A 26,082-nucleotide genomic window follows, 5' to 3' on the forward strand; every position below is an offset into this window, starting at 1 on the left:
GGCAAGCCTGGAGAAGCTGGTCAGGCTTCACCCCAACCCTTTGCCCTTTGCCACCTGAGGGCAGCCATTGTCACCTGCCTGCCGGGCTCCACCCCCACAGGGGGGGCGGGGGAGTAGGGGGAGCTTGGGTTCTCGCTGTCCCGGGGTCAAGGCTGCGCTGAGCGCAGGGTCGTGTTTGCTGCAGGTCTCGCTGACGCACAGGGACAGGAGAAGATGACGTCGCTTGCCACAGCAGGTGGCGTGGGCAAGGGCCACCTGGGCGGGGCGGCCGGGGCCTCTCCACCCCCCATCCCCGGAGGTCGCTGGCCCCAAAGCCGCTGCCCATGACCGCAACCCTCAGTAGGGGTAGGGGGACACGGCGATGAGCAGGACGAAGACGCTTTGGTGGCGCGGCGCCGCGGCGCGCACGGTGAGCCGGTAGAGGCCCGCGCGGGTGAGCGCGCGGCGGGTGTAGACCGCGCCGCGGCCGGCTCGCAGCGGGCGCAGGGCGAAGGGGCTGCGCGGGTCGGGCTCCAGCACGCTAAGCTCCGTGCGGTTGGCGGGGACGCCGGCCTCGGAGAAGGCGACCAGGCGGACCACGTCTTGGAGGGCGCGCACGCCCAGGGGCAGCGGCAGCAACTTGTACTGCAGCGTGGAGGGGCCGCCCGCGCTGCAGTCCTGCGAGCAGCGCCGGAAGCACGTCCTGCGGGACAGACCGACGGACTCTGGGTTGCCATCTGAGCGTGCCCGGTCGCATAAACCGGATCTCACCCCCGACCCCCGAAGTTCAGCTATGTGCCGACCCCCCACCCCACGCGCCCTGTGCCTCTCTACAAGTGCCACTGTTAGCCCATTTTAGAGAGCGGCAAACTGAGGCCCCAGGAAGCCAGAGACGTGCCCTTTCCCATCCGAGCAGGTCCCCCCAATAGGTGATAAAATTTACAGACCTCCAGGTCCCCCGCAGCCCCAGAGCTGAGTCACGGGCTCTGGATTTGGGGGGGTGGGGTTATGCTCAAAGACTCGTGCTCAACCTTGCCAAGGGTGCCCACTCCCTCTCTCCCCCCACATCAGCCTAGGCTTCCTGGTTAGTAGAGTCCGGGGCAAGTCGCCACCCCAGGATCCTTTCCCTAACAGCTGCAGCTGGTGCCAGCCAAGGTCCGTCCCCATGTCTGTGCGTGTTTAGGAGTGTCTGTAGCCACAGTGAGAGAAATGTATTTTGTGTTTGTGTAGCTGCGCATGTCTGAGCCCTGGGGTTTTGTGTGGGATACTGGGTGGGATTTATGCGCCTGCATGTGTGTTCCTGGGTCCAGAGTTTCCTGAATGTATGCATGTGTTCCCATGTGTCCCTGTGTGTCCATCTCCCAGCACCCCTTCCTCCCTCCAGCCCTCTCCTGACTCCGGTGTCTCCCAGCCCCCTGTGCTCCGTGCATGGCCCAAGCATCACTGTGTAGGAAATGATACTGCCCAGGTGAGCTCACACCCCAAGTGGCTGCAGGAAAGTGCTTGAGGGCACACTGCCCCGTGAGCTCAGGGGCCCCGCCCAGGACTCCTGGCAGGGGTGACCCACTGACCCTAAGAGGGTCTCTGCCCGAGACGGGGCCTTCCTGGAGGCCCTCCTTCCTCCTTCTGGCTATACAGGAGCCAGAGTGTCGGCTGCCCAGATCCTGGCAGGGAATCCTCCCCATTCATCCCCCAGCCAGCTCAGCCCTTACCCAGGGCTGGAGCCCTGCCGGAAGGTGGCAGGACACGGCGTGTTCACACACTGGTAGCTGCCGCGGGTGTTGAAGCACATCTGGCTGGGCCCGCACTCGATGCTGTCCTCCTGACACTCGTTGATGTCTGGGCGGGGAGGTAGGTGAAGAGATGGGGGGTGAAAAGATGGAGCAAAGTGGGGAGGGGCCAGGGAAGGCATGGGGGAGGGTTAAGTGGGAGAGAGATGCCTTCCGAGGGCAGCAAGGTGCACGGCCCCTTCCCCGGTCCCCAGCCAGCCTGACCCATGACAGCCCAGGTGGCAGTCTCCTAGCACCTCCCCATTTCCCCAGGTGGGCACTCTGGGGACCTCCTGAGCCTAGAGCTGGGGTGGAGAGGCTGGGGGAGATGAGGGCTGCCCTCGGACCCAGAGCAGCCACTGCCCATGATCCTTCTCTGCCCCCCGTAGGAGCCCCACTCTCTCAGAGGACATTCACTGACCCCTGTGACAGAGAGGGAGGGATGGAGACTGGCAAGGCAGACATGATTCCTGCTTTACAGGGAAAAAGCAGCATGACTGGCCAGACCCCAGAGCACCTTAGTTAGGGAAAATGCACTTGGCCTGGGAGTTGGAGGACTTCCCTGCTACTCCCAGCAGCAGCTGCCTTGCTGCGAGCACCAGTTCTGTGCCCGCCCTCCACACGTCTCTTCCCAGCATTTAGGGGAGGGCTCTGTTAGCCCCATCTCACCAGGAGACTGAGGCACAGAGAAGTGAAGTGAGTTGCCCAGTGACACACAGCAGAGCAGCAGTCGACCCCCAGGGCAGTTTTCAGAGCCTGCCCATGCAGTTTCTGAGCTCCTGCTTGGAGTGTGGGTCCCGGCCTGGCTCTGGCCACCTGGGGGTGGCACTTATCCTCTCCCTACCCCTCCCTCACATGAGATGGTTGGGAAGGGGCTGGAGAGAGCAGACTGGGTGAGAGAAGCCCCCTCCTGCTCACCCTGGCAGTTCTTCCCGCTGGGGAGCAGGCGGTAGCCAGCGGGGCAGAGGCACTGGTAGCTGCCCTCAGTGTTCCGGCAGGCGTGCTGGCACAGGTTCCTCACCCGGCACTCGTCCAGATCTGGCTCGGGGCATGGGAGTGGGGTGGGGGGATGGGGACAGAGAAACACTGAGTCACAGATGCCCAGGTGGCCACACGACTAACCGCAGGGCTCAGGACAAGCCAGGGAAGTCCCTGCCTTAGGCACCCGGGCCTTCTCCCTGCCCTGCCCCACCCAACCCTGGATTGCGGGGTTAGGAGAGTCCCTGGGCTTGATGCGCGCCAAGGCATGGGGGGTGGAGACAGCGCTTCCAGGACACCCTCTGCCCAGGTGGCAACGCTGAAGCACATCCGCCCTCCAGGCTACCCTCCTGCTTTGCACCTCTGCAGCCCGGCGCCAGTCTCCGCAGGGCCCAGGGACTCTCCTCGACACCCCCTGCTCCTGTCGCACCCCCCAGTCCCTGTTCACATTCTCATGTCAACCTGGAACATACTCCTTCCCTCCCTGACTGCTTCACCTCTGCACACCAAGAGGAATGTTCTCAAAGTGGGTTCCTGGGAACCTCTGCCCTCCCTCTGGGTAAAGTGTCCTGAAGTCAAATGGTTTGGAGAGGACTCCATCCACTTTGGAAGCCCCTTGCCGATGAGCACAGCCAGGACTCCAAGAAACCTCGTAGCGAGGAGGCTTCCGTCTGCCTGCACCGCCTACCCCGCTTGCCTGTGAACCCTGGGTTTCTGAACACGGGTGTGGTGCCCACAGGCCCAGCCCAGGAGCCTGAGACAACATAGCGGGGTGTGTCCCCGGTGGGCACGGCTGGGGCTCCATCTTACCCGTGCAGACGCCATTCTGCCGGATGAAGCCAGGCGGGCACCAGGCCCGGCCCACGCTCAGGGCTCTGGGGCCCAGTCGGAGGGAGACCCAGGCGTGGTAGGACCCACTGGGGACGGGGGCGCGGGGAGGCAGCCAGGCCACCAAGGGGTCCCAGTGGCTGATGGTGGTCACGTTTGGTCCACTGCGCTCCAGCGGGGTGCAAGTCCTGCCGTCTCGGAGGAGGGTCTGGCCTGGTGGGCACAGGCAGCGGTAGCTGCCCTGGAGGTTGTGGCACTGGTAGACACAGCTCCGGGGCAGCTGCTGGCACTCGTTGATATCTGGAGAGGAGCAGAACCAGGCAGGGTGCCAAGGTGGCTCAGGGCGCACTGCAGCCGCTCCACCGGGCTCCAGCCGCCTCCACTGCTCTCCAGTGCTCCCCAGAATCCAGCTGCCTCACCCGCTGCACACAGGCCTGCCCCCAAGCCCTCCCTCTCCTGGACCACCCCCAGCCTCCTCTCCCGGACCACCCCAGCCTCCTCTCCCACTCCAGCCTCTACTGCTCAGAGAGGCCCCCCACCCCACCCCCAGCTCTGAGCTCCGGACCCCAGTGTCCCTCAGCACCCCTCCCTTCAGCCTCCTGGTGAGGTCCATTCCACCTGCAAAGCCTCTCTGAGACCCACCCAGTTCTCTCCACCCGCCTCCTCCTCCTGGGTTCCCAGGGAAGGTGACCTTGCCAGGCAGGGGGTGAGGTTTCGGTGGGAAACAGCAGGCAAAGCACGGATCAGGCACATGGTGGGCACGCAATCGGTGTTGGCTGCTGTTCTATTCACAGAACTCAGTGTCACCCCTGTCATAACCGATCCCTGACCGTGAGCTGTGGGTGCTGACCAGGGTCCCAGGGAGGGGGTGGCTCTCCCCATACCTAGGCAGGGCAGGCCGGGGCCCTGGACCCGGTACCCCCTGGGGCAGCCGCAGCGGTGCCCGCCTGGGGTGTTCTCACAGATCTGGCTGTAGTGACACTCATCCGTCTGCTCCAGACACTCGTCCACATCTGGAAAGGCAGGGTCAAGGGTGGGGGGCGCTGAGCCCACAGTCCCTCCCCCTAGGACATACCATGCGTCTCCGCATCTGGGCCTCATCCCCATCCCCAACTCCAACTTCAGTGCCACCAGGAGGAATGCCAGCGTTTGCAACCACCCTTCCTAATTATAGTAGCTTTGGAGGGTAAGAAGGTTCTGGGTCCAGAAGAAGGAAGGGGCTTGAAAGGTGGGCTTTGGAGGCAGAGTCCTGGGTGTGGACTCAGCTCTGCCATGTCTCTTGATCCTTGAGCCAGTAACTCTCCCTCTCTGAGCCTCAGTTTCCTCATCTGTAAAATGGGGTCACGATAGGACTCTTTCATGGGATCATGGGGAGAAAACTAGATCATGCACATGAAGGGCTTAGGACCCTGGTATATGGGCCAGGCTCAAAAACTGGTGAGAAGGAGGGGAGGGAGGGCGGGAGGAAGGCAGGAGGAGCCCTAGAAATGGGATGAAATGGGATGGCTGCCTCTTCTGAGTCCAAGTTTACCACGCTCTCCCCCTCCACTGACGGCCTCTCTTGGGGAAACCAGGAGGACCCACAGTCATGAAAGCCTAGAATTCTAGAACAGGAAGGACCCTAGAGGTCACCCATCCAGGGGTGGCACCTAGGTTTTGTCTCAAAGGCCCACTGCAACTGATTCATAGTAGCCACTGTAGCTGGAGAAGCTGTGTTGAGAAGGATTCAGAGGCTGTCTGTGGGCTGGACCATGATCCACGAGGGGAAAGAGGGGAAGTGGCAGTGGATGTAGCACATGTTTGCCATCCCTGACCTGGTCCCCCTTCATCAGACAGATAAGAAAACTGAGACCCAGAAAGGAAAAGACACTTGCCAAAGGGACTCAAGTCACCAGCAGCCAGGCTGGGTCAGGACTCAGGCCTCCTGAGCCCAGCTCAGGCTTTCTCCATGGCCTCACTCGACTCCTTCTGCCAAGACAGTTCCGGTTTCCCTGCAGGCCCAGCGTCCCAGTGACACACAGCATGCCCTCTGCTGAACCCTGGCAACCACTGGGTTCCCGGGAGTCAGGACAGCCCGGCACCAGGCCCCTGTCACCTTCACAACTGGCTCCATCAGTGGCCACCCGGAAGCCAGGCCTGCAGTTAGGGAGGCAACGGTAGGACCCCAGCAGGTTCACGCAGCGCTGTCCCTCTCGGCAAGGATCGGCCTCCCAAGCACACTCGTCCACATCTGTGGGGGGAACGTGGGCAGGGGCTGCATGAACACTTGTCCCCAGGCCCAGCCTACCCACACAGGCTTCGTCCTTAGGCCCAGAAGCCCCGGCAGGAAGGTCCCCACCCCTCCTGCTAGCTTTGTCCATCATCTCCACAGCCCCAGAAACACAGAGCCTCCTCTGAGGGACCCGGAGGTCCTGGCCTGTAGCATCTGAAGTAAGGCTGCACACAATGCCCTTTGGGTGCCCCAAAGAGACTTGGCCACACCAGGCCCCACTGGTGGGATGGAGGGACACAGGTGTGGGATCAGAGTCCAGACAGTGTCTCAGGGTCAGATTTATCGTCCAGCAGCTTCATTATGGGGGAAGCAGGGCAAGAGGGCCAGATGGGTATCAGCTCACTTCCAAGCCCGGTGGACTGGAAATGCCCGCTGAGGGCTGGGAAAGCTTCAGCGGGTGTGCGTGCCGTGAGCACGTGGTGGCCACATGCATGTCTTTAGAGATCCCTATCGCCCGTCAGTACTTGAGCCTCTCCCCTCTGTGGCCCTCAAAATAAGAAGTTCTCAGTGGGAACAGGGCATGGGAACCCTTAGGTTCATGTCCCCTGAGGGATGCGCCCCCTGGCCAGGGTCCCAGCCCCGGAATCTCCCTGAGCACACCTGGGCCAGGTCCAATATGAGCCTCTCCACCTGGGGCCCACTCACCTCTGCAGGTCCTTTCATCCCTGGCCAGGGTGAAGCCAGCTGGGCAGGAGCAAGAGAAGCGGCCGGGCACATTGCGGCAGGAGTGGGCGCAGGGGCTGGGACTGCCCGAGCACTCGTCCCTGTCTGTGGGCGGGGGGAGAGGTCCGGTGGTCTGCGCTCACAGGCCCTCCAGCCCTCCGTCCCTCCCAGGCTGAGGCCTCCCTCGTCCCTGCCGGGGTGGGGAGGTGTGCTCACCCACGCAAAACTCTCCCTGGGTGTCCAGCTCAAAGCCCTCTGGGCAGCCGACGTCATTCTCTTCTGCTAGGCAAAGGGGAGAGACCCTGAGGACACAAGGGCCCCAGTGCCCAAGGCGCCCGGGGATAGAGAGCCCAGGCCCATGTGGGGGCCCTGGCAGCATCTGGCTGGGGCAGTGGGGGGTGGAGACGGGACGGGGGCCTCACCAGCTTGCAGGGCCGTGGAGAGCTGGAAGCGCAGGGCCTTGGCCTCGGGGTCGAAGGCCGAGCTGATAGCGGAGGCCCGCAGGTGCTGCACAAGCTGCGGCTGGGGGCCCTGGGCCGCGTTGTACCGGATGCTGTGGTTGCCGCGCAGGAACGAGACAAGGCTGTCCTGCAGGAAGCTCTGCGTGGAGCCCACAAAGAGCCGGCCAGGCCCTGTCTGCACGTACTGCTCCTGGAAGTCCTGCAACAGGCCGGTGGGGAGGAGGACATCACGGTATCAACTTCCAAGGGGCGAGGGACCCTCAGCCTCCAGTGGGGATGCTGGGGTGTGGGCCTGGTGGGCCTTTCAGCTCTTCTTCCAACCAGCTGAGCACCCTTGAGCTGTCTGCGAAGCTGGGCCAGAGCATCCTCCTGCTGTGGGGTTAGTCCTCCCCTCAGCCCAGCCAGGCCACGCCCCAGACCCTGCTGGGGAGTCAGGAAGGAAAGTGGGCCCGGCTGCTCGGGGAGGGTTGGGGCAGGACATGCCAGTGTCGTGCACGTGCACCCCATCTGCACACCCCAGGGCTCTCCCCCAACCTGCACTTGCAGATCTGCGTCCGCCAGGCTCTCGGGGACGATGCCATTGACCACCACGTCGAGGAGTAGGAAGCCATCGGGATCCAGGCCCCGGGCCACCTGGGTCATCGTGAGCAGCTCCCCTGCAATCCATCCCCACCCAGCCTGGAGTCACCTCGGGGGAGAGGCCCTAGGCTCAGACCTCAGTCCCACCTGGTCCACCTCGGGGAGACCCCCCACTCACCCGTGGCAAACTCCACATGCGACTCCTGCTGGAAGCGGCCGCCCGTCAGGGAGTGGCCGTTCAGGGCATCTCCGCTCTCTCTGGCCAGAGCCCAGTAGATGGGGGCGATGGTGACCACGAGCACCCGCATCAGAGGCCCTGGATGGGGTGGACACAGAGGCTGGGTTAGAGCCAGGTCCCAAGGGCAGCCGCTCTCATGCTCAAGGTCCCTCTGCAGCTCCCTACTGCCCCCAGGAGAGCTCAGCCCCTTCCCTCCCTACCCAGGCCTAGCCCATGATTGCCTGGGCCAGTAATTAGATCAGAAGGTGGGAAGCGGTGAAGACAAAAACTACTTCGTGGGCTTCCCTGGTGGCGCAGTGGTTGAGAGTCCGCCTGCCGATGCAGGGGACACAGGTTCGTCCCCCGGTCCGAGAAGATCCCACATGCCGCGGAGCGGCTGGGCCCGTGAGCCATGGCCGCTGAGCCTGCGCGTCCGGAGCCTGTGCTCCGCAACGGGAGAGGCCACAGCAGTGAGGAGCCCGTGTACCGCAAAAAAAAACCCCCAAAAAACCCTACTTCGTGGGGTAGTTGTGAAAATTAGCAACATATATTTATACAAAGAAGTGCCTTTAATATTCAACTGAATTCAATAAATATTGAGGGCTACTGGGTCACCACAGAGCATGGGACTGCATCGACCATCACTACATACATGCTGGACCAAGCAGAAAATCAACTGTCTCCTAACCTGCAGACACCTTCCAGAAGAGCCTGGGAGAGGGAGGATCGTTCTAAACCACTGACTTGGAAAAAAGAGCCCAAAAATGCCCTGGACACGGATTCTCAGACCTTCCCACGATGCCCAGCCCTCCTCTCAGGCCAGGTGGGGTCTTGGACTGGGGAAGGGGCAATGCTGTTTGCTTGGGACCAGGGATGGTCCAGCTTCTCAGCCAAACTGCTGGCTCAGAAGAGGTACCAGAGGGCTGATGTTCACGGGAGCCGGCTGCGCCCCTGTCCCTGGGAGCAGAAACTTCTCGGCCTCCCTGTGCCTCTGCTTCCACTAAACAGAGCCAGGCATGCCCGGTCTGGAGCCAGATGCTTCTCTATGGTTCCTGCTCCTGAAGCTGGAAGAAGCAGCCACACCTGGGCAGTGTCTCACTTCACTCCCTCTCTGCCAACAGCCAGCCCGGAGTGACCCCCCCCCCGACAAGCCAGAGTCCCCTGACCTCCCACTGCTCACACAGTCTGTGGTCAAGGGCAGCTCTGGAGGGGCTGCTTTTAGCAAAGCCCCTGTCCACACTGCCCTCTCCCTGCTCTGGACCCCCATGAGGGGATGCAGGACCCCCCTGGGCAGGGTGAGACAGCAGGGTCCATTACAGCAGCGTCTGTAATGTCTCTCCAGAACATTCCATTTGCTTAGGACACACTATTTTATGAATCTGTTTGACAGAGGACATTTCTTGGTTCTCTGGGCCTTCTAGCTAATTTTATTCTCCACGTTTCCCCTTTTCTGTCCCCTGCAGCCCATATCCCTTACTCCTTATTAGCGATCCCTTCACTTCTGTAGCAGCTCTTGCCTTAACAGTGGGAAAAAAACCTCACATAGCAATCAGTGGTTTCAAAAGTCACAATCTGACCCTGCATTCACATAATACTGGTAATTTCGCACTCTCGGGCTGATCTTAAATGCAGTTATTTTGTTTGGTTGGGGGCTGTGGGGTGGAGAGGAAGTGGCCTGCACCTCGATCCACTTTGGCTCAGACTCAGCTCAGGTCGGAGGGTCCCCAGACGCAGGAGATGCTCTGGCCCCCACTTACCCACACTCGCAGGGATGTGGCTGATGCTGCTGCAGATGGTGGTGACCCCAGAACGTGCCTCCTGTTGCACGCTGGTGTTGAGGACAGCCATACCAAATTTCTGCCCATTGATCACCCCAAACATGCTGCCCCGGCTCCCCCGGGGCTCCCCTGTGAGGAAGGAAGAGAACAAGAGTGACACTATCCACCTCTGTGCCCTCAGGGATATGCAGGTACTGTTTTCCATTTCATGAAGGAGTAAACTGAGGCTCAGAGAGGGGCAGTAACTTGCCCAAGGACACACAGCTAATGGGTGATGAACTCAACACTCAGGGGATCCTGGCTTCTAGACAGAAGGGAGACTTTTAAGAGGAGCCCCACATAGGGATGGTGCCAGCTTCTAATTCTGGCTCTGCCATCACCTTCTTGAAAACCTGGGCAAGTCTGGCCCCCAAGCCACACTTGAGTTGGCTTATCTATAAAATGAGGAGGTGGGACCACAGATGCATTAAAGACCTGTTGGGTTCTAAAATGCCAAGTGATGGGGGCGGGGGGCCTGGCACACTGGAGGAGCCAGGGAGGAGAGGCAGGGCACCGGGCCAGGAAGTGAATGCTGCCCCCTGAACACTTCCCATTCCGTCAGTGGCCCTGGCTCCAGCTGCCCTGCAGCTGGCCCAGCTGGGGTGGGCTGAGTTCCTAGCAGCCGCCAGGCAGTCTGCTAGCAGATGCTCTTCAGCACTAATCAAATGGATTATACAGGCACAGGGGGATGCTTCCTCTGGCTAATGGGCCAGCTGTCTCGTTTGGATAGATTGCAATAGACAGAAGCTAGCCTGCCTCTCCACTCACCAGCCCTCAGGGGAAATTGACAACAAATTGCCAATGATCTGTCAAAAAAATAACATACAACACTCAACTGCCAATATCCTAAGTGGATAGATCAGGGGGCTGGTTAATTTTGGATTCCAGGAAGCAATGCCATTTCCTGCAGCCCTTAGCTGGGGTTTGATGAGATTGGATGCCCATCTGGGATGTCTCTCGTCAATATCCGCAGCTCTGGGATTTATGGGGGGGACAGGAAAAGGCCATGAACCTTCCCCTGGCCTTGTAATAAGGGGGTAAGGAGGTGTTGGGAGCAGCAGATAAGAAGGCAGCAGCGTGACCCTGGCAGTTTTAGAAGGGGACAGGAAATTGGAGGCCAGGAATGACAAGCCACTGGCAACCTTCTCAGACATGAGGTGACTCAGCAGCCTCTTGTCCCCCACAAGGCCAGGATGCCCCTCCCCAGACTTATGGGAAAGGAGGGAGAGAGTTAGGGGGCCTCAACGCCTTTGAATATCTTTTATATAGCAATGTCCCTTGAAGGAATTTATCCTATAGAAATATTCAGCCCAGCACACAAAGATGTGCACCACAGGCATGGTTTTTGGAGGGGAAACTGGAAAAAAAAAAAAAACACCCACAAACCTGTTGTTTATTTAATGAAGCCAACAGCGATTAAGTTTAAAACATGTTCCTATGGAATGGTATGAAATCATTACAGAAGGTGTGGACTAGGCTTATTGTCATGGGCTATTGTCCGTGATGGAGTAAGAAAATATGGCAGGTTGTAAACCCAACTTGTACACGTGACCTCATTTGTAAAAAGAAAAAAGTGTATCTCTTTACATTCAGAGAAAAAGTGTAGAAATATATACCCCAAATAATTACCTGAGCTATTTCTAAATGAATTATGGGAGATAACTGATCATTACTTTTTTCTTCACACATTTAAAAAAATTATCTGGCCTTTCTACAATTAACATATACAAGGTACAAATTAGTTAAAAAAGTTTCTGTTAAAAAAGTAAGGCTGCTGTTATGGGTTGAATTGTGTCCTCCTAAAAGGATGTGCTGAAGTCCTAACCCTCGGTACCTGAGCACGTGACCTTATTTGAATGTAGGGTCTGTACAGAGGTACCCATGTTAACATGAGGTCATGAAGGTGGGCCCTAACCTAATATAACTGGTGTCCTTACATAAAGGGGAAATTTAGAGACAGACACGAGCACAGGGAGGATGCCACGTGATCATGAAGGCAGAGAGAGGGGTGACGCTTCTACAATCAAAGAACTCCAGCAAACTACCAGAAGCTAGGGGAGAGGCCTGCAATAGATTCTCTATCACATATCTCAAAAGCAACCAACCCTGCTGGCACCTTGATCTTAGATTTTCACCCTCCAGAACTGCAAGATCATACACTTCTGTTGTTTTAGGCCCTGCTGGGAAGGGAATCCCACCCCTGTCCACAAAGGTCTGGGCAGGGAGGCTCCATACCTCTCACGGCCAGGAATGCCTGGGCTGTGGCAGAGCCCAGGAGGTTGTGAGCAACGCACTCATAGGCGCCCGCATCCCCAGCCTCCACTCGCTCCAGCCACAGGCTTCCGTCCGTTAGGGTCCTGAGCCGCCGGCTGGTCCGCAAGGGCTGGCCCGCTCGCAGCCACTCCACTGTGGGCACCGGCTCTCCAGAGGCCTGGCACCGCAGGACCACGGCATCGCCAGATCTCACTGTCACGTCTTGGGGCTTCACCTGGAACACCGGGGCACCTGTGGGAGGCCCAGGGCAGCTTTTAGAAACATCTTATTACTTTTGTATACAGGCACACCTTGGAGATACTGCGCGTTCAGTTCCAGACCACCTCAATAGAGCAAATATCACAATAAAGTCAATCACATGAATTTTTTGGTTTCCTAGAGCATATAAAAAGTATGTTTATACTGTAGTCTATTACGTGTGTAATAGCATTATGTCTAAAAATACAACCTATATATCTTAATTTAAAAATAACTGATTGTGGGGCTTCCCTGGTGGTGCAGTGGTTGAGAGTACGCCTGCCGATGCAGGGCACATGGGTTCGTGCCCCGGTCTGGGAAGATCCCACGTGCCACGGAACGGCTGGGTCCGCAGTGTGGGGAGAGGGGTGCCTCGGGACAGCAAGGAAAAGGCAGAAGTGTAGGTTTCCCACTTGGTCTTTGTCGATGGGGTTTAGGGTGAAGCTGCAGTTTTTCATAGTGTTTGGCTGGAATAGGGTGTTATTACCTAAGTTTTCTAGCTTGATATGCTGTCCTTTTTCTGGTCCTTTAGCAAGAGATAGCAGACTTTTGAGGGGCCCTCATTTTTTTTTTTTTTTTTTTTGTCTGAGCCCATTGGTATTTCCAGGTTGCTGGCTTCTGAAGCATCCTGCCCAGGATATATGAGGCAAAAAGAAAAACTAGGGGTTTTGCTGCCATATCATCCCATAGGTCCCAAGAGCCTTGGCCTATCCTTCTTTTTTCTACCTTTCAGAGTCTTTCAGTGTTTGTTTTCTATATAAAGTCTAGAGTTTTTAAGCTGTCCTTAGCAAGAGGAATAAGCAGAAGTGCCTCTAATTCCATCTTGTCTGGAACCAGAAACCTCCCTCCCTCACCCCCATCCATGACAAAAACTCTCAACAAACTAGGTATAAAAGGGAACTTCCTCAACCTGATAAAGGGCATCTATAAAAACCCATAGCTGACATCATACTCAGTAGTGTAAGACTGAATGCTCTCCTCCTTAAGCTGGCAACAAGGCAAGGCTGCCTGCTCTGGCCACTCCTATTCAACCTTGTGTCTAATCAATGCCATAGGCAACATAGAGAAATTAAAGGTATCCAGAGGAGAAAGGAAGACGTAAAACCACTCTACTCATAGAGGACATGTAGAAAATCCTAAGGAATCTGCCAAAAAATTACTAGAACTAAATACTAATTTAGCAAGGTTGCAGGATTTAAGATCGAGATAACAAAAATCAATTGTACTTCTATATATTAGCAATGAAAAGTCCAAAAAATCAAACTAAGAAAAGAATTCCACTTACAATAGCGTCAAAATCATGCAATACTTAGTAATCAATTTAACAAAAGTACAAGACTTGTACCCCGAAAACTACAAAATATCACTGAGAGAAATGGAAAAGATCTAAATAAATGGTATAGAACAACTGGATATCCATAAGCCAAAAAAAAAAAAAAGAGGAATTTAGATCCTTATCTCACACAAACATTAACTCAAATGGATTTGGCTTAAATATAAGAACAAAAACTGTAAAACTTACAGAAGACAATGTGACCTTAAGTTAAACAAAGATTTTTAAAATATAACACAATCCATAAAATACTATTGGACTTCACCAAATTTTAACACTTTTGCTCTTCAAAGGCAAAATACAGAAAATGCAAATACAGGCCACAGACTGGGAGAAAATATTTGTAAATCATCTATCTGATAAAGGACTTGTATCCAGACTATGTAAATGACTCTTAGAACTCATTAATAAGACAATCCAATTTAAAAATAAGCAAAAGACCTAAATAGGCACTTAGCCAAAGAAGTCATATGAAAGAGTAATAAACACATGAAAAGATGCTCAATATCATTAGTTATTAGGGAAATGCAACTTAAAACCACAGTGAGATACTGCTTTGTAACCACAAGGATGGCTAAAATTTAAAAGACTGACATTACCAAGTGCTGACGAGGATGTGGAGAAACCAAAACCTCATACACTACTGGAAGGAAAGTAAAACAGTACAGCTAGTTTGGTGATTTCTTAAAAAGTGACCTATACAGTGATCAGGTCACCCAGCAATTAGACTCCCAGGAATCTCAAGAGAAAGAACATATATCCACACAAAGACATATACACAGATGTTCACAGCAGCATTATTCACAAGAGCCACAAACTAGAAACAATCTAAATGTCTAGTAACTGGGGAATGGATAAACATAATGTGGTCAATCCAGACAATGGAATACTGTTAAGCAATAAAAGGGAATGATGTACTGACATACGCTATAACATGGATGAACCCCCAAAACATCGATAAGTGAAAGAAGTTGGAACCAAACACTGCATAGGATTCCATGTATGTGAAATTACCAGAAAAGGTACATCTATAGGGAGAGAAGGCAGATCAGCAGTTGCCTGGGGCTGGAGGTGGCAATGGAGATTGACTACAAATGGGCAGAGGGAACTTGGAAATATTCTAAAAATGGGTTGTACAATGCTATACATTTACTAAGAATCACCAAACTGTATACTTATAATGGGTGGATTTTTTCACTTAAAAATTGTGGTAAAAAACATATAACATAATATTTACCATCTTACTCGTTTTTAAGTGTACAGTTCATCAGTGTTAACTGTATTTGCATTGTTGTGCAACCATCACCACCATCCGTCTCCAGAACTTTTTCATCTTGCCAAACTGAAACTATATCCATTAAACACTAATTCCCATTCCCCTCCCCCCAACACCTGGCAACCAGCATTCTGCTTCCCATCTCTGAGAATTCGACTACTCTAGGGACCTCATACAATTAGAATTATACAGTATTTGTCTTTTTGTGACTGGCTAATTTCACTTAACACAACGTCCTCAAGGCTCATCCATGTTGTAGCATGTGACAGAGTTTCCTTCTTTTTTAAGGGTGAATAACACGAATGGGTGAATTTTATGGTATGTAAATTATGTCTCAATAAAGCTATTTTTTAAAAAGGCAAAATTCTGGATGGTGATCCCCTCGAGAGGGGGTAGAGACTGGAAGGGGGCATGATGGGGGGGCAGGTCTGGGAACTGTTACAGTTCTATTTTTGGATCTGGGTGCAGGTTACCTGGATGGGTTCATGTTATGAAAATTCATTGAGCTGTACTCTTGTGACATGTGCCCTCCTCCTTGTGTGTTCATCTTCAATGAAAAGTTTCATTAAAAATCCTTATTTATTCCTGCTTTGTAAATAAGTTCATTTGTATCATTTTTTTAGATTCCACATATAAGCGATATCATATGATATTTGTCTTTCTCTGTCTGACTTACTTCACTCAGTATGACAATCTCTGGGTTCATCCATGTTGCTGCAAATGGCATTATTTCATTCTGGCGGGGGAGGGATAAATTGGGAGACTGGGACTGACATATACACACCAATATATATAAAATAGAGAACTAATAAGGACCTGCTGTGTAGCACGGGGAACTCAATACTCTGTAATGACCTATATGGGAATAGAATCTAAAAAAGAGTGGAGATATATATATATATATATATATATATATATATATATATATATATATGTATAACTGATTCACCTTGCTGTACGGCAGAAACCAGCAACATTGTAAATCAATGATACTCCAATAAAATTTTTTTTTAAATCTCTCTTTAGACTATTTCACAGGGTTACTTTGAGGTTCACATAGTGCTTTGTGAGCTATAACCTGCTTGGCAAACACAGGCGCTGTCACTATGATCTCAATGACAGTTTTGAGTTCTGAATAAACAGGTCCCCCAGGCCTGGCTGTTGGGTCTCCAGTACTCACCAGCCCCTAATTCCCATTCCACATCGGGGAGACAGTTCATGGGACTTCAGCTGTGTGTTCTGAATAAGTATTCGGAATGGCCCTCCTTTCCCATCACACAGCCTGGGCGGTGGCAGCCGCAGCCTCGGCACAGCTGCCCCCTGGGTGCCCACCTCACTGGGTGCCCACCTCACCCGGCCCCCACCCAGGGCCCAGGAAAGGTGGGGCTGAGACTCACTCTGCAGCACGAGGACCACCACTTTCTCCACCGCGCCCAGATCATTCTCCGCCAGGCACTGGTACTGTCCCGCGTCTTCCTTCTGTGGGTGGGCACGGGAGCGGGGGCGTGGCGTTCAGGAGAGGAGGACGAGGGGACGGGGAGCATCCGGGGACAGCTGGGCACAGACAGGGGCACCTGGAGCACGACCCATCTAACCAGGAGGAGCTTAGAGCATAAACCAGCTGGGGGCCTTCAGATTACACCAGAGGGGCTTCCATGACTGCTTGTCAATAGAATCCAAAGAGAATCCAGCCCCTTTCACCCCTGGAACTTGGGGTGGTGACTACTCATTGCTCTAAGGGGAGCTCTATGCTGCAGAAGCATGATTTAGATCCACCTCTTCCAAATTGTGTACGTTAAAGTATTATGACTCCACAGCACATTATTAGGAGTTCCAGCACTTCCTGGCCTTGGTGATAGGGAAGTTTCTTCCCAGGATATCCACGACCATGGCAGTGATGCAACTCAGGAAGAATGCTGGCTCAGATTTGCTTCCAAGTGGCAGCACAACCATGAGATGGAGCCGGGGCAGCCTGAGGCCACTGTCCACGGCCAGAAGATAATATCCCGGAGGCCACTCCCAAGGGACTGTCAGCGGGCAGCACAGCATGCAATTAAGAGTATAGATTTGGGCATCAGTCCAAGATGGGACCGAATCCCGGCTCCACTGTTCCCCATGTCTCTGGAGCCTCAGTTTCCCCATCTCTAAAATGGGGATAATAACCGATAAGATTGTTGTAAGCATCAAATGAAATCATGCTCCCTAAATGCGAGGCACGGTGCCTGGTCCACAGCAAATACTCAGGTCACGGCAACCCTTACTGCTGCTGCCTTTACCAGTCTGAGACAGGCTCCCAGAGGGGCAAGATCAAGGACCCCTAAGATGAGTCCTTGACATCATCGAACTGTGGAATTCTGCAGGACCACTGGGACTTGGGACACAGAAGGGAAGGTAAGCAGGGGCTGCCCCCGAGCTCAAGGCTTTGGAACTGGTGTGGAGTAGGAATCAGGAGACCTGGGCTGGGGTCCTGCCTCAGGTGCTTACTGGCTGTGGGCCTCTCTGACCCTCAGTATCTTCATCTGTAAAATGAGGCACTCTTATCCGCTCACTCTTCTCCATGGGGGTTGTTATTAGTAACATATATTGGCATTACTGAGGGACCAATCACGCTTAAATACCTGGTATGGGTCATCTCACTGATTTCTCACTATAAGTCTATGAGGTAGAACAATTATTAGCCCCATTGAATGGATGAGGTAATTGAGGCACAGAGAAGTTAAGCCACTGGCTGGAGGTCACCCTAGTTAGTCAGGCGAGAATCTCTGGGTACAGGCAGGAAAATGCTTTGTAGACTGTAGAGGGTGGTGCCAACCTAAAGAACCGTCTTGGATAATAAGACAAAGTGGAGGGTTGTCCCAGGTGGCCCCAGCCCAGGCCCCGCCTTGCCTCGGTCCTACGGATGATCAACGAGCCATTCTGCAGCCAGTGCCGGAGCCGGCTGCCCTGCAGCAGCAGGCCATCTTTGATCCAGTGGATGTTGGGTTCTGGGTCTCCACGGACCACACAGTCCAGCCGGACGCTGCCCCCAACGGGTTCCACCAGGTAGGAAAAGGCCTCCCCTTGTAGGACAGGAGCCTCTGCACAAGGTGACAGTGGATAAGCAGTGAGAAAGGAGGTTTCCTTCAGGCTAAAATTCCCATAAATCCATCCCCAAAAGCCTGCCAGACAGACCCCAGGAACCTGGAGGCTCCTGCTGGCTCAGCACGGCTGTGTAGAGTCAATACATCTGGGATGGCATACAGCTTCCATGTCGCAGGTCAAGTGAACTAGACTGGCAGTGGCTGCCAGGAACACTGTGCTGAGAAGGATTTGAAGTTGAGTGGGAATAGTGCTATGATTGATTAGTGATGCCTGAGACAGGCACAGGAAGGGAGAAAGTGTATGAGTGTCATACACTCGTGCTCAGAGATGGATTAGCCCAGCGGCAGGGTACCTTGGAAAACAAGGACTACACAATCATTAGGACACCTCTGTTGGACATAGCAACACTAAGACATCTCTGATTCTCATTTCATGCAACTCTTAAACCATCTTGGACGCCCTGTGCTGGTTTTCATCCTTGCCGGTTTCCTAAGGTTGAATCTACCAACAGTACAGTTGAATCCTGGTGCCTTGGGCAGCTCATTCCCCTCCATCAAGCCCCACCCTCCCATCCTAAAGTTGGACATACAAGTCACAGTGACATGAGGGTTACTGTGCAGGGCTGTGGGGAGCAGGGCTGTGGGGAGCAACCGGCAGGCTGGCGAGATTCACGCATTGTTTGCCAGGGTACCTTGGCCCCCATCCCCCTGCCACATTGACACCATCCAGCTGAGGGTAGTGCTTTAGGCTGATGAGTCAGATCTCAGTTCTACCTACAGCCGGTCATATGGGGAGGGTAAAAAATACTGATGTCGAGGCCTCACCTTTACGGAGTCGGGGGTGGAACCTGGGCCTCGGTATTTTATAAAGTCCCCCTGGAGATCCTAATGCCCAGCCAGGGTGGAGAGATTAGGAGGCCAGTTTCTTAGAAAACCCACTAGGTTGGGTCAGCAGAGGTCTGGAGAAAGACCACGTGGTCACTCCCTACCCTTCACGTGGACGAAGCTGACCGCCTGCACTCGGCCCACTCTGTTCTCGGCCCAGCAGATGTAGGTCCCGCTGTCCTCTCTGGTGACTGCCATCCGCTGCAGTGTGCTGCCCCCGTCCTGCTCGGACACCCCCTCTGTGGCAGAGAAAGAGACGCCCCAGGGGGCTCTGAGCTCAGGGTGCCAGGGACCTCCCGCCCTGAACACTTGACTCAGGCATCGGTATCCAGCAGGTGTTTCATAAAGGCACAAAGTGTCCCCTCCCTGCTGGAAGCCTAAGCAAGTGGGATCCGATCGTGGCAGGCACAGGATCGGATGATGAGGCTGAGGTTGAAGACCTGCCTTTTCTCATTTCCAAGTCCACACTGCAAGTATGATGAGTGGCCAAGGGTAGGTCTTCGGGGGCCTATTAACATGTGGCACTTATAGAGATATTGTCATGAGTTACATATAGATGGACGCTATTTTTTTTAATTAATTTTTTTGGGGGGCTGTACCACACCACATGTGGGATCTTATTTCCCTGATCAGGAATCGAACCCGTGCCCCCTGCAGTGGAAGCCCAGAGTCTTAACCACTGGACCTCCAGGGAAGTCCCTAGATGGATGCTATTAACAGCCTTTGTTTGCCCTGTAATCCTTAGACAGTGCCCCTACACCAGGAATAAGGACAAGTGCTACTCAGATGGGGCATTTTCTCTGGGCGAGGCCCTGCCAAGCGAGCCTCCTGCATTAAATCATTCCGCCCTCAGGACCCCTGTTATCTCTATTTCAAGATGAAGAGCTGGGCTCAGAGAGGCTGAATCTCTCTCCTGATCTCTCTGCCCAGGAAGCAGTGAGGTTGAGGCAAAGCCTTCTGCACAGGTGTGCAAAGGTGAGCCGCACACGTTTCCCAGCACCTGGCCTTGGGTATAGGAGGATATGAAAATATCACTTTGCAGTGGAGGAGACTTAGCAATTCATCCATTCGGCAGACATTGATTGAGTACCTACTGTATACACCACAGGGCCTGTGCAGGCCTTGGACCCCCCTAAACACCACTGGGGACCCCCAGGTGAGAGGAAAGAACCCCCCATGAATGGAGTTTGTTGAGGGGCCCACAATGGGAGCAGCAGTGCTGGGCTGGAGCACAGGCCCCTCTCCTGGCCCTGAGGTCTCCAGGGTTGAGTCTTTTTCACAGGTGGCTTCTTGCTGGGTCTGACATGTGACTGGTCACATAGGGCCACATGTGTGTTTGCCCTGTGCCCCAACGCAGGGCCAAGCCTGGGGACCCAGAACCCACAGGCTGACTGGTACCCTCTTCCTCTTCACCAGGTTGGGTCACCCCCCACCCCGCCCACCCTCTTCAACCTCCCAGGGTCCTGGTTCTCTGTCCCACCTGCCCCCAGCAGGCCCAGACCTGTGACTGGCTGGTTGTTGACAGTCCAGCCTATTCGGGGTGTAGGGCTGCCACGGGCCGCACAGTGAAGCCACAGCCTGTCCCCAAGGTTCAGGCTGCGGTCCCCAGGCAGGCTGGTGAAGACAGGCGGTGCCAAGATGGTGAGGTGCATGCGGTGGCGGGCGCGGCCCACGGCATTCTCGGCAGTGCAGGTGTAGGCGCCAGCGTCCTGGCTCTGTGGGCAAAGGGAGGGGTCAGTCTGAGAACTGCCCCCACCCCAACATGGGCCAGAATGCCCCTGGGGACCTGCTCCCTGGCAGGTTCCCATGGACCATCCAGCCCAGAGAGGCAAAGTGACTTGCCCAAGGTCACACAGCTAGCAAACAGCTCAGCTTCACCACTGCACCTCCCTGCAGCCTTCATATGGCTGTGCGCTTTGATGAAATACAATTTATATTTTAAGGCAGGACAAGAAAAATTAAACATAAAATTCTCTGTCTTTTGGGGCCTCGTGCTTCCATCCCTAATGTGCAGTGTGTATCTGCATTACACATTAACCAGAGCTCCTCAAGGACAGGTGTGCCTGCTCAGCTGTAAAGGCCTTTTTTTTTTTCTCCTTTCCTCTGACGCTAGCAATGTAACTTCTTAAAAGAATAGTGTTCTGGGCTTCCCTGGTGGCGCAGTGGTTGAGAGTCCACCTGCTGATGCAGGGGACACGGGTTCGTGCCCCGGTCCGGGAAGATCCCACATGCCGCGGAGCGGCTGGGCCCGTGAGCCATGGCCGCTGGGCCTGCGCGTCCGGAGCCTGTGCTCCGCAGCGGGAGAGGCCACAACAGTGAGAGGCCCGCGAACCGCAAAAAAAAAAAAAAAAGAATAGCATTCTTTCCCAGCTCTGTAAGGGGTCATGGTGACTCGCTGTTCACTTTGTACCTGCTTACCCGGACTATGTGTCTTTGGTGAACTTTATGTAAAATACAAGTATGTCATTCTGATGTATGATTCTTTGTCTTGAAAATGTATGTGACCGTGCCTTTACTTCTAACAGGTCTCCCCGGTTATAATCCTCAGTTTGGCTCCAAAAAATTCCCTTTTTTTCCTTCTTAATTTGATTGTTAATTGAATTTTCAGCCTTCATAATCTAAGGCTGACCACACGTTTGTAACAGTCACTATTTACTAAGCACCTCCTATGCGCTCAGAACGGAACCTGCGCTCCGCTCACCTGTGCTCACCTCATCCATCACCCGAGGCGGGTCCTGCTTTCGGTGCCTTCTCCGAGAGGAGAAGTTCTGTGGTGCATCCCAGCAGGGCTGGTGCACTCTCCACTGCACATCTGGCTCCCTGTGTGGCAGGATCCCCACCCCCATGGCCCCCTCGAGATGTGCCCACCCAGCAGCCACCCACCCATCTGGACAGTGACTTCTTTTGTAATTACAGAACATGATGAGCACTGATGGGGGAAGGGAGCCGGGGTTCCACCCACACCTGTAGCTCAGGTTGAGAACATTTGAGGCAGTTTGGGGACACAAAGTCATCGCCACGCTCCCCTCTCCCTCTCTTCCAGGGCTCCTTCCCTCCCACTGGGACTAGCCATAGAGGTCCTGGTTCAAATCTTGGTTCTGCCTCTTGGCAATAGCATGTCTTCAAAACCTGGGTACACTCTGAACCTCGGTTTCCTCATCTGCAGCTAGGGTGATAACACCTACTTCCCCAGGTTCCAGGATTAAGAAACTGCACGGCATTCAGCACAGAGCATGGCACACAGGGGGATGCTCAGCAGGTGTTTGCTGCTCCTGCTGTTACTACTATTTCCCTCTGCTCCCTGGGGCCAGGCCCTCACCTCTGAGTTCTTCACGAGCAGCCCGCCGGAAGGCTGGATGGTGAACTTCCCCTCAGCTCCAGACACAGGCTGGCCGTCCTTTTCCCAGGTGATGTCGGGCTCAGGACTGCCGCTGGCCGTACAGGGCAAGAGGGCGTGGGAGCCTTCGATGGTGGACAGGTTGGGAAGGCCATTCTCGATCACAGGCGGGACTGTGGGGATAGGGAGGTCCCCTCGGTGACTGGGCTGGGCTGGGGTGGGCTGGGGTGCGCCAGCCCTGCCCCAGTGCCCTTGGCACATGACACATCCTCAGCCCCTTCCTCCACCCCTGTCTGCTGCCCCCACTGGCCCCTGGTCATAGGCCCCGTGGTCTGGATAACCTGGGGACTCTCTCGAGTTTGGTGACGCTGTGACAGAGTGACCCACTCACCCACATTCACACAGTGACTAAAGGGACAGAAATGGCTATTGCTACTGGAAAGCCAAAATGAAAGAAGAATGACCAGACTAGTCTCCCAGGAGGGGCCAGAGGAAGCAGAGAGGACTCTGGAGTTACTGTCTGAAGCCAGACCTTGGGTGCAAAATGGGAGCCGGTTTTTTCTTGAATTCCTTCTAGAACCACAAGCCATGCTGGAGTAGGGGTGGATGCGGGGACACGCCCTGCCTGGGACCAGGGCTGGGCAGAGAAGGGAGGGGGTCTCAGGAGCCTCAAAGCCCCTAGCTCACTGGGGTCCACTTCAGACCCAGCCACACCCCCAGGGGCCCACCTTGCACAACCAGCCGAGTCTTCCCCAGGGCACTGCCTGCGCTGTTCTGGGCGATGCAGAAATAATTCCCAGCATCCTCTGGCCTGACATGGATAATCCGCAGCTGTCCACTGGTTAGGACCTGGGTCCTCACCCCTGGATTTGGCGGGAAGGAATTGGGGGCCGGTCGCTGGGGCGACAGGACCCCCGAGGAGGGCAGGAAGGCTGCTTGGGCTGTTCTGTCTGACCAGACAAGTGATCTGCTGTGGCCACAGGGTAACGAGGGATTAGAGCGAGCACGGAAGCTGGACCCAACCTCCCAACCCAGCCACCGAGTGCTCAGGCAGAATCAAGGGCTCTGGGGTGGTGAGGGGAGACGGGAGGGCAGGAGGTGAAGCGGGGGCCGGAAGGAGGACCGCAGGTTCATACTCTCTTCCTCCCACCCATGCTGGCTGCCAAGGAGACTCACCTGCAGGCACGCTGAGCCCCTCCTTCTGCCAGGTGATGCTTGGCCGGGGGATGCCTGAGGCCTCGCAGGGCAGCAGCACCTCCTCCTCTGCCACCGCCCAGACCACGCTGGGTAGTGGCTTTACCACGGGGGAGGCTGCAAAGGAACAGGGTTGCAGAGGTCCCTGGGGACACCGTTAACACCCAGGCCTCTCCAACCAGGGGCCGTCTGAGCACCGGAGAGAGAGGCTGCTAAAGGGAACAGGGGGTTCCGGAAACGTCGGAAAGGAGCACACAGGCGGGCTATTTCTTTTCTCCCAGAGAATCCTTAGCCCTCCGCCAGCTTCCCTGCCCCAAGAGCCACGGCTGGCTGGCCTCGGGGACGCTTACCTTGCACGGTGAGGACCACGTGCTTGTGGGCCATGCCCGCGGAGTTGCGGGCCGTGCAGGTGTATCGGCTGGCATGGATGGGGAGGGCCTGCCCGATCTCCAGGGCACCTGTGGGCGGGAACAGGGCCCAGAGAGGGGTGAGGGGGCCTGGGACAGATGTCCCAGGGGTGGAGCCGGCAGGGCTCTTACACACCCAACCCTGGTGTCTCTGTTACAGGCCCCTCAGTCTGCCTCTCTGCCCATTTGTAAGCAACACGGGGGAACCTGGGCCTGCCTCTGCTCCCTGCTCAGACCATTCCCGTAGGCAAGTCCCTTCTGCTGTCTGGTACTTCTAGTCTCTGGGCCAAGTGTACAATGAGGAATCAGACAGGATGATCTCTAGACCCTTCTGGCTGTGATGAGCCAGGATCTGCCACTACCCAGCCTGGAATCCCTGGACCGCCCGCGCCTGGTTCTACGGGCCCTCACCCTGCTATCCTTGCTGCACTCTGCTCAAAACTTGCCTCTTCCAGGAAGTCTCCCTGGATTGCTGCCTCCTCTGTCTTCCCTTTGCCCTCTCTCCCTCAGCCTTGGCTGCTCAATGAACACCATTTTAACCTTCCCAGACCACAGGCTGCAAGTCAGGTGAAGTGGTTTATAACCATCCCCTGTGGACCCCTGAGGGCCTGCTGAGGGGGCAAAGGGGGCGAGGCCCACCTGACTCTGCCACCCCACAGCCCCCATCCCAGCCTCAGATGGAACCAGAACCTAGCTTCTCTCACATGTTGGGCTTCCCCACAACCACGTGTCAGAAGGAAGTGTTCTATTGCTTTGGAAGAGTTTGAAAACCACAGATCCAGCCAGTGGTTCACAGACTTTAGGATTTCACTAACCAACCAACTAAAAAATACATTTAATTTAGAGAATCCCCATAAAGTTGCCAGCTTTTTATTTTAACAAGCAAAGACACTTAAAACATTACCACGTACTATCACCTTAATTTCATAAAAGAAAGGCACTTTCAACACCGAATTATTAAGAAAAGCATTATTTCAGAATAAAGGCCAATCCTTCTAATGAGCTAAAACTAGCTTGATGAAAACTCTCATGTAGCTGTTATTTTTATCATTCTGCCATAAGGAGCACCAATTTACCAACTAGCACCAGGGACTGACTGATGGATATCAATACTCTAGTGCATGGATGGGGATACTGAGGCCCAGGTGGTGGGGGGCGTGAGGGGGTTCGCCCATGTCACACAGTGAGGGAATGGCAGAGCCAGGCCAGAACTTTCCATCTTCTCAACCACCAGGCCCCAGCGGGCTGCTTTCACAGCCTCTGCGCAATGCCCCTTAGTGTCCCCTCAGCAGCAGGCCCACGTGGCTCACCCTTACTTACCCGAAGGTGACACACGGTAGCCGTTCCCCCGCAACCCCAGCTGGGTGCCTGCTTTGCTCCAGGACACAACTGGGGCTGGCACCCCTGTGCTGTGGCACGTGAGGACCACGGGCGACATCATGGTCACGGTGAAGTCTGTCTGGTCGTCAGCAATGGTGGGAGGCACTGAAACGCAAGTCAAGGCTCGAGGCCCTGCTGTGGTCCCCTGGGGAACACACAGCCATGGGGCCAGGTGGACGAGAAAGATAAACAGACTGAGACACAAGGTGACATCAGTGACGAAGCTCCAGGGAGGGAGGTGCAGCGGTCACATTTCCTCACTCAGATGTGTTTTGCTGGGCGTGTGGGATAGTTATGAACTGCTTTCTCTAGATACCAGCCAGGTATCTCAGGGAGCGTTTCACAAGACCAGGGAGCTTGGAGGGGGCACAGAGTGAGCGAGGCCAGAGAAGGCCTCTGGGGAATTCCGCATTTAACCTGAGATCTGAAGGAAGAGCAGATATGGCCTGGGTGAAGGGAAAAGTGTCCAGCAGAGGGAACAGCATGTGCAAAGGCCCCGAGGTCAGGAACAAAAAGCTGAGAGGCATGAATGCAACCCAGAGTGAGGCAGGCCATGGGGTGAGCTGAACCTGGGGGGTCAGCAGGGCTGACCTTCTGGGCCCAGGTGACACCATGCATTCTATCCTGAGGGCGGTGGGCAGCCATGGTGGGAGGGATTTTAACTGGGGTGATGAAAAGGTCAGATTTGGGTTCAGAACATTCTGGACTTGGGAGAGGCCTCGCCTACGAGCTCCCACAGGCCAGGAACTGTGCTGGAGTTGGGTTATGTCAGTGTGGGAGGGCAGGATCAGAGAGGGCTTCCTGGAGGTGGTGACCCGGGAAGCACAGAAAGGCTCAGAGGGAACCCGTGCAGGTCCCTGGAGGCAGAGAGAGCGCCCAGGAGAGGGAGGCACTGTCCCCATCCCGGCTCCCTCATCTGCTCTCGCTGTGAACAGTCACTCCTGACCGTGAACTCACCGTGAACCGTCACCCAGTAGAGCCTGTGGGCCTCGCCCACTTCATTGCTCGCCACACACTCAAACTGGGCTGAATCCTGAGGGCTGGGGGCTGTGAGGAGCAAGGCGTTGGAGGGCAGGAGCCTGGACAGACAGACAGACAGTTGTCTGCTAAGTGACT

General features: G+C 55.0%; 1 protein-coding gene across 1 annotated transcript in view; it reads right to left on the reverse strand.

Moving 5' to 3' along the window:
• Positions 1 to 48: 48 nt before the first annotated feature.
• Positions 49 to 26,082, reverse strand: part of HMCN2 (hemicentin 2) — a gene marked incomplete at its 5' end in the record, with an annotated part of 150,516 nt that continues 124,482 nt past the window's right edge. Inside the window, 23 exons of the mRNA XM_082610095.1 lie at positions 49 to 682; positions 1,692 to 1,818; positions 2,667 to 2,786; positions 3,537 to 3,854; positions 4,439 to 4,567; positions 5,650 to 5,784; positions 6,472 to 6,594; positions 6,706 to 6,768; positions 6,912 to 7,149; positions 7,485 to 7,606; positions 7,708 to 7,845; positions 9,504 to 9,653; positions 11,799 to 12,068; positions 16,081 to 16,162; positions 17,570 to 17,760; positions 18,753 to 18,887; positions 20,150 to 20,363; positions 21,968 to 22,158; positions 22,714 to 22,848; positions 23,162 to 23,296; positions 23,530 to 23,637; positions 24,907 to 25,071; positions 25,924 to 26,045. Of these exons, the coding sequence (XP_082466221.1) occupies positions 337 to 682; positions 1,692 to 1,818; positions 2,667 to 2,786; positions 3,537 to 3,854; positions 4,439 to 4,567; positions 5,650 to 5,784; positions 6,472 to 6,594; positions 6,706 to 6,768; positions 6,912 to 7,149; positions 7,485 to 7,606; positions 7,708 to 7,845; positions 9,504 to 9,653; positions 11,799 to 12,068; positions 16,081 to 16,162; positions 17,570 to 17,760; positions 18,753 to 18,887; positions 20,150 to 20,363; positions 21,968 to 22,158; positions 22,714 to 22,848; positions 23,162 to 23,296; positions 23,530 to 23,637; positions 24,907 to 25,071; positions 25,924 to 26,045 (3,757 nt within the window). The 3' untranslated portion in view covers positions 49 to 336. The remainder of the gene's footprint in view (positions 683 to 1,691; positions 1,819 to 2,666; positions 2,787 to 3,536; positions 3,855 to 4,438; positions 4,568 to 5,649; positions 5,785 to 6,471; positions 6,595 to 6,705; positions 6,769 to 6,911; positions 7,150 to 7,484; positions 7,607 to 7,707; positions 7,846 to 9,503; positions 9,654 to 11,798; positions 12,069 to 16,080; positions 16,163 to 17,569; positions 17,761 to 18,752; positions 18,888 to 20,149; positions 20,364 to 21,967; positions 22,159 to 22,713; positions 22,849 to 23,161; positions 23,297 to 23,529; positions 23,638 to 24,906; positions 25,072 to 25,923; positions 26,046 to 26,082) is intronic.

Source organism: Mesoplodon mirus (genome assembly GCF_964341445.2).
Source record: "Mesoplodon mirus genome assembly, chromosome: 1".
NCBI lineage: Eukaryota > Metazoa > Chordata > Mammalia > Artiodactyla > Ziphiidae > Mesoplodon > Mesoplodon mirus.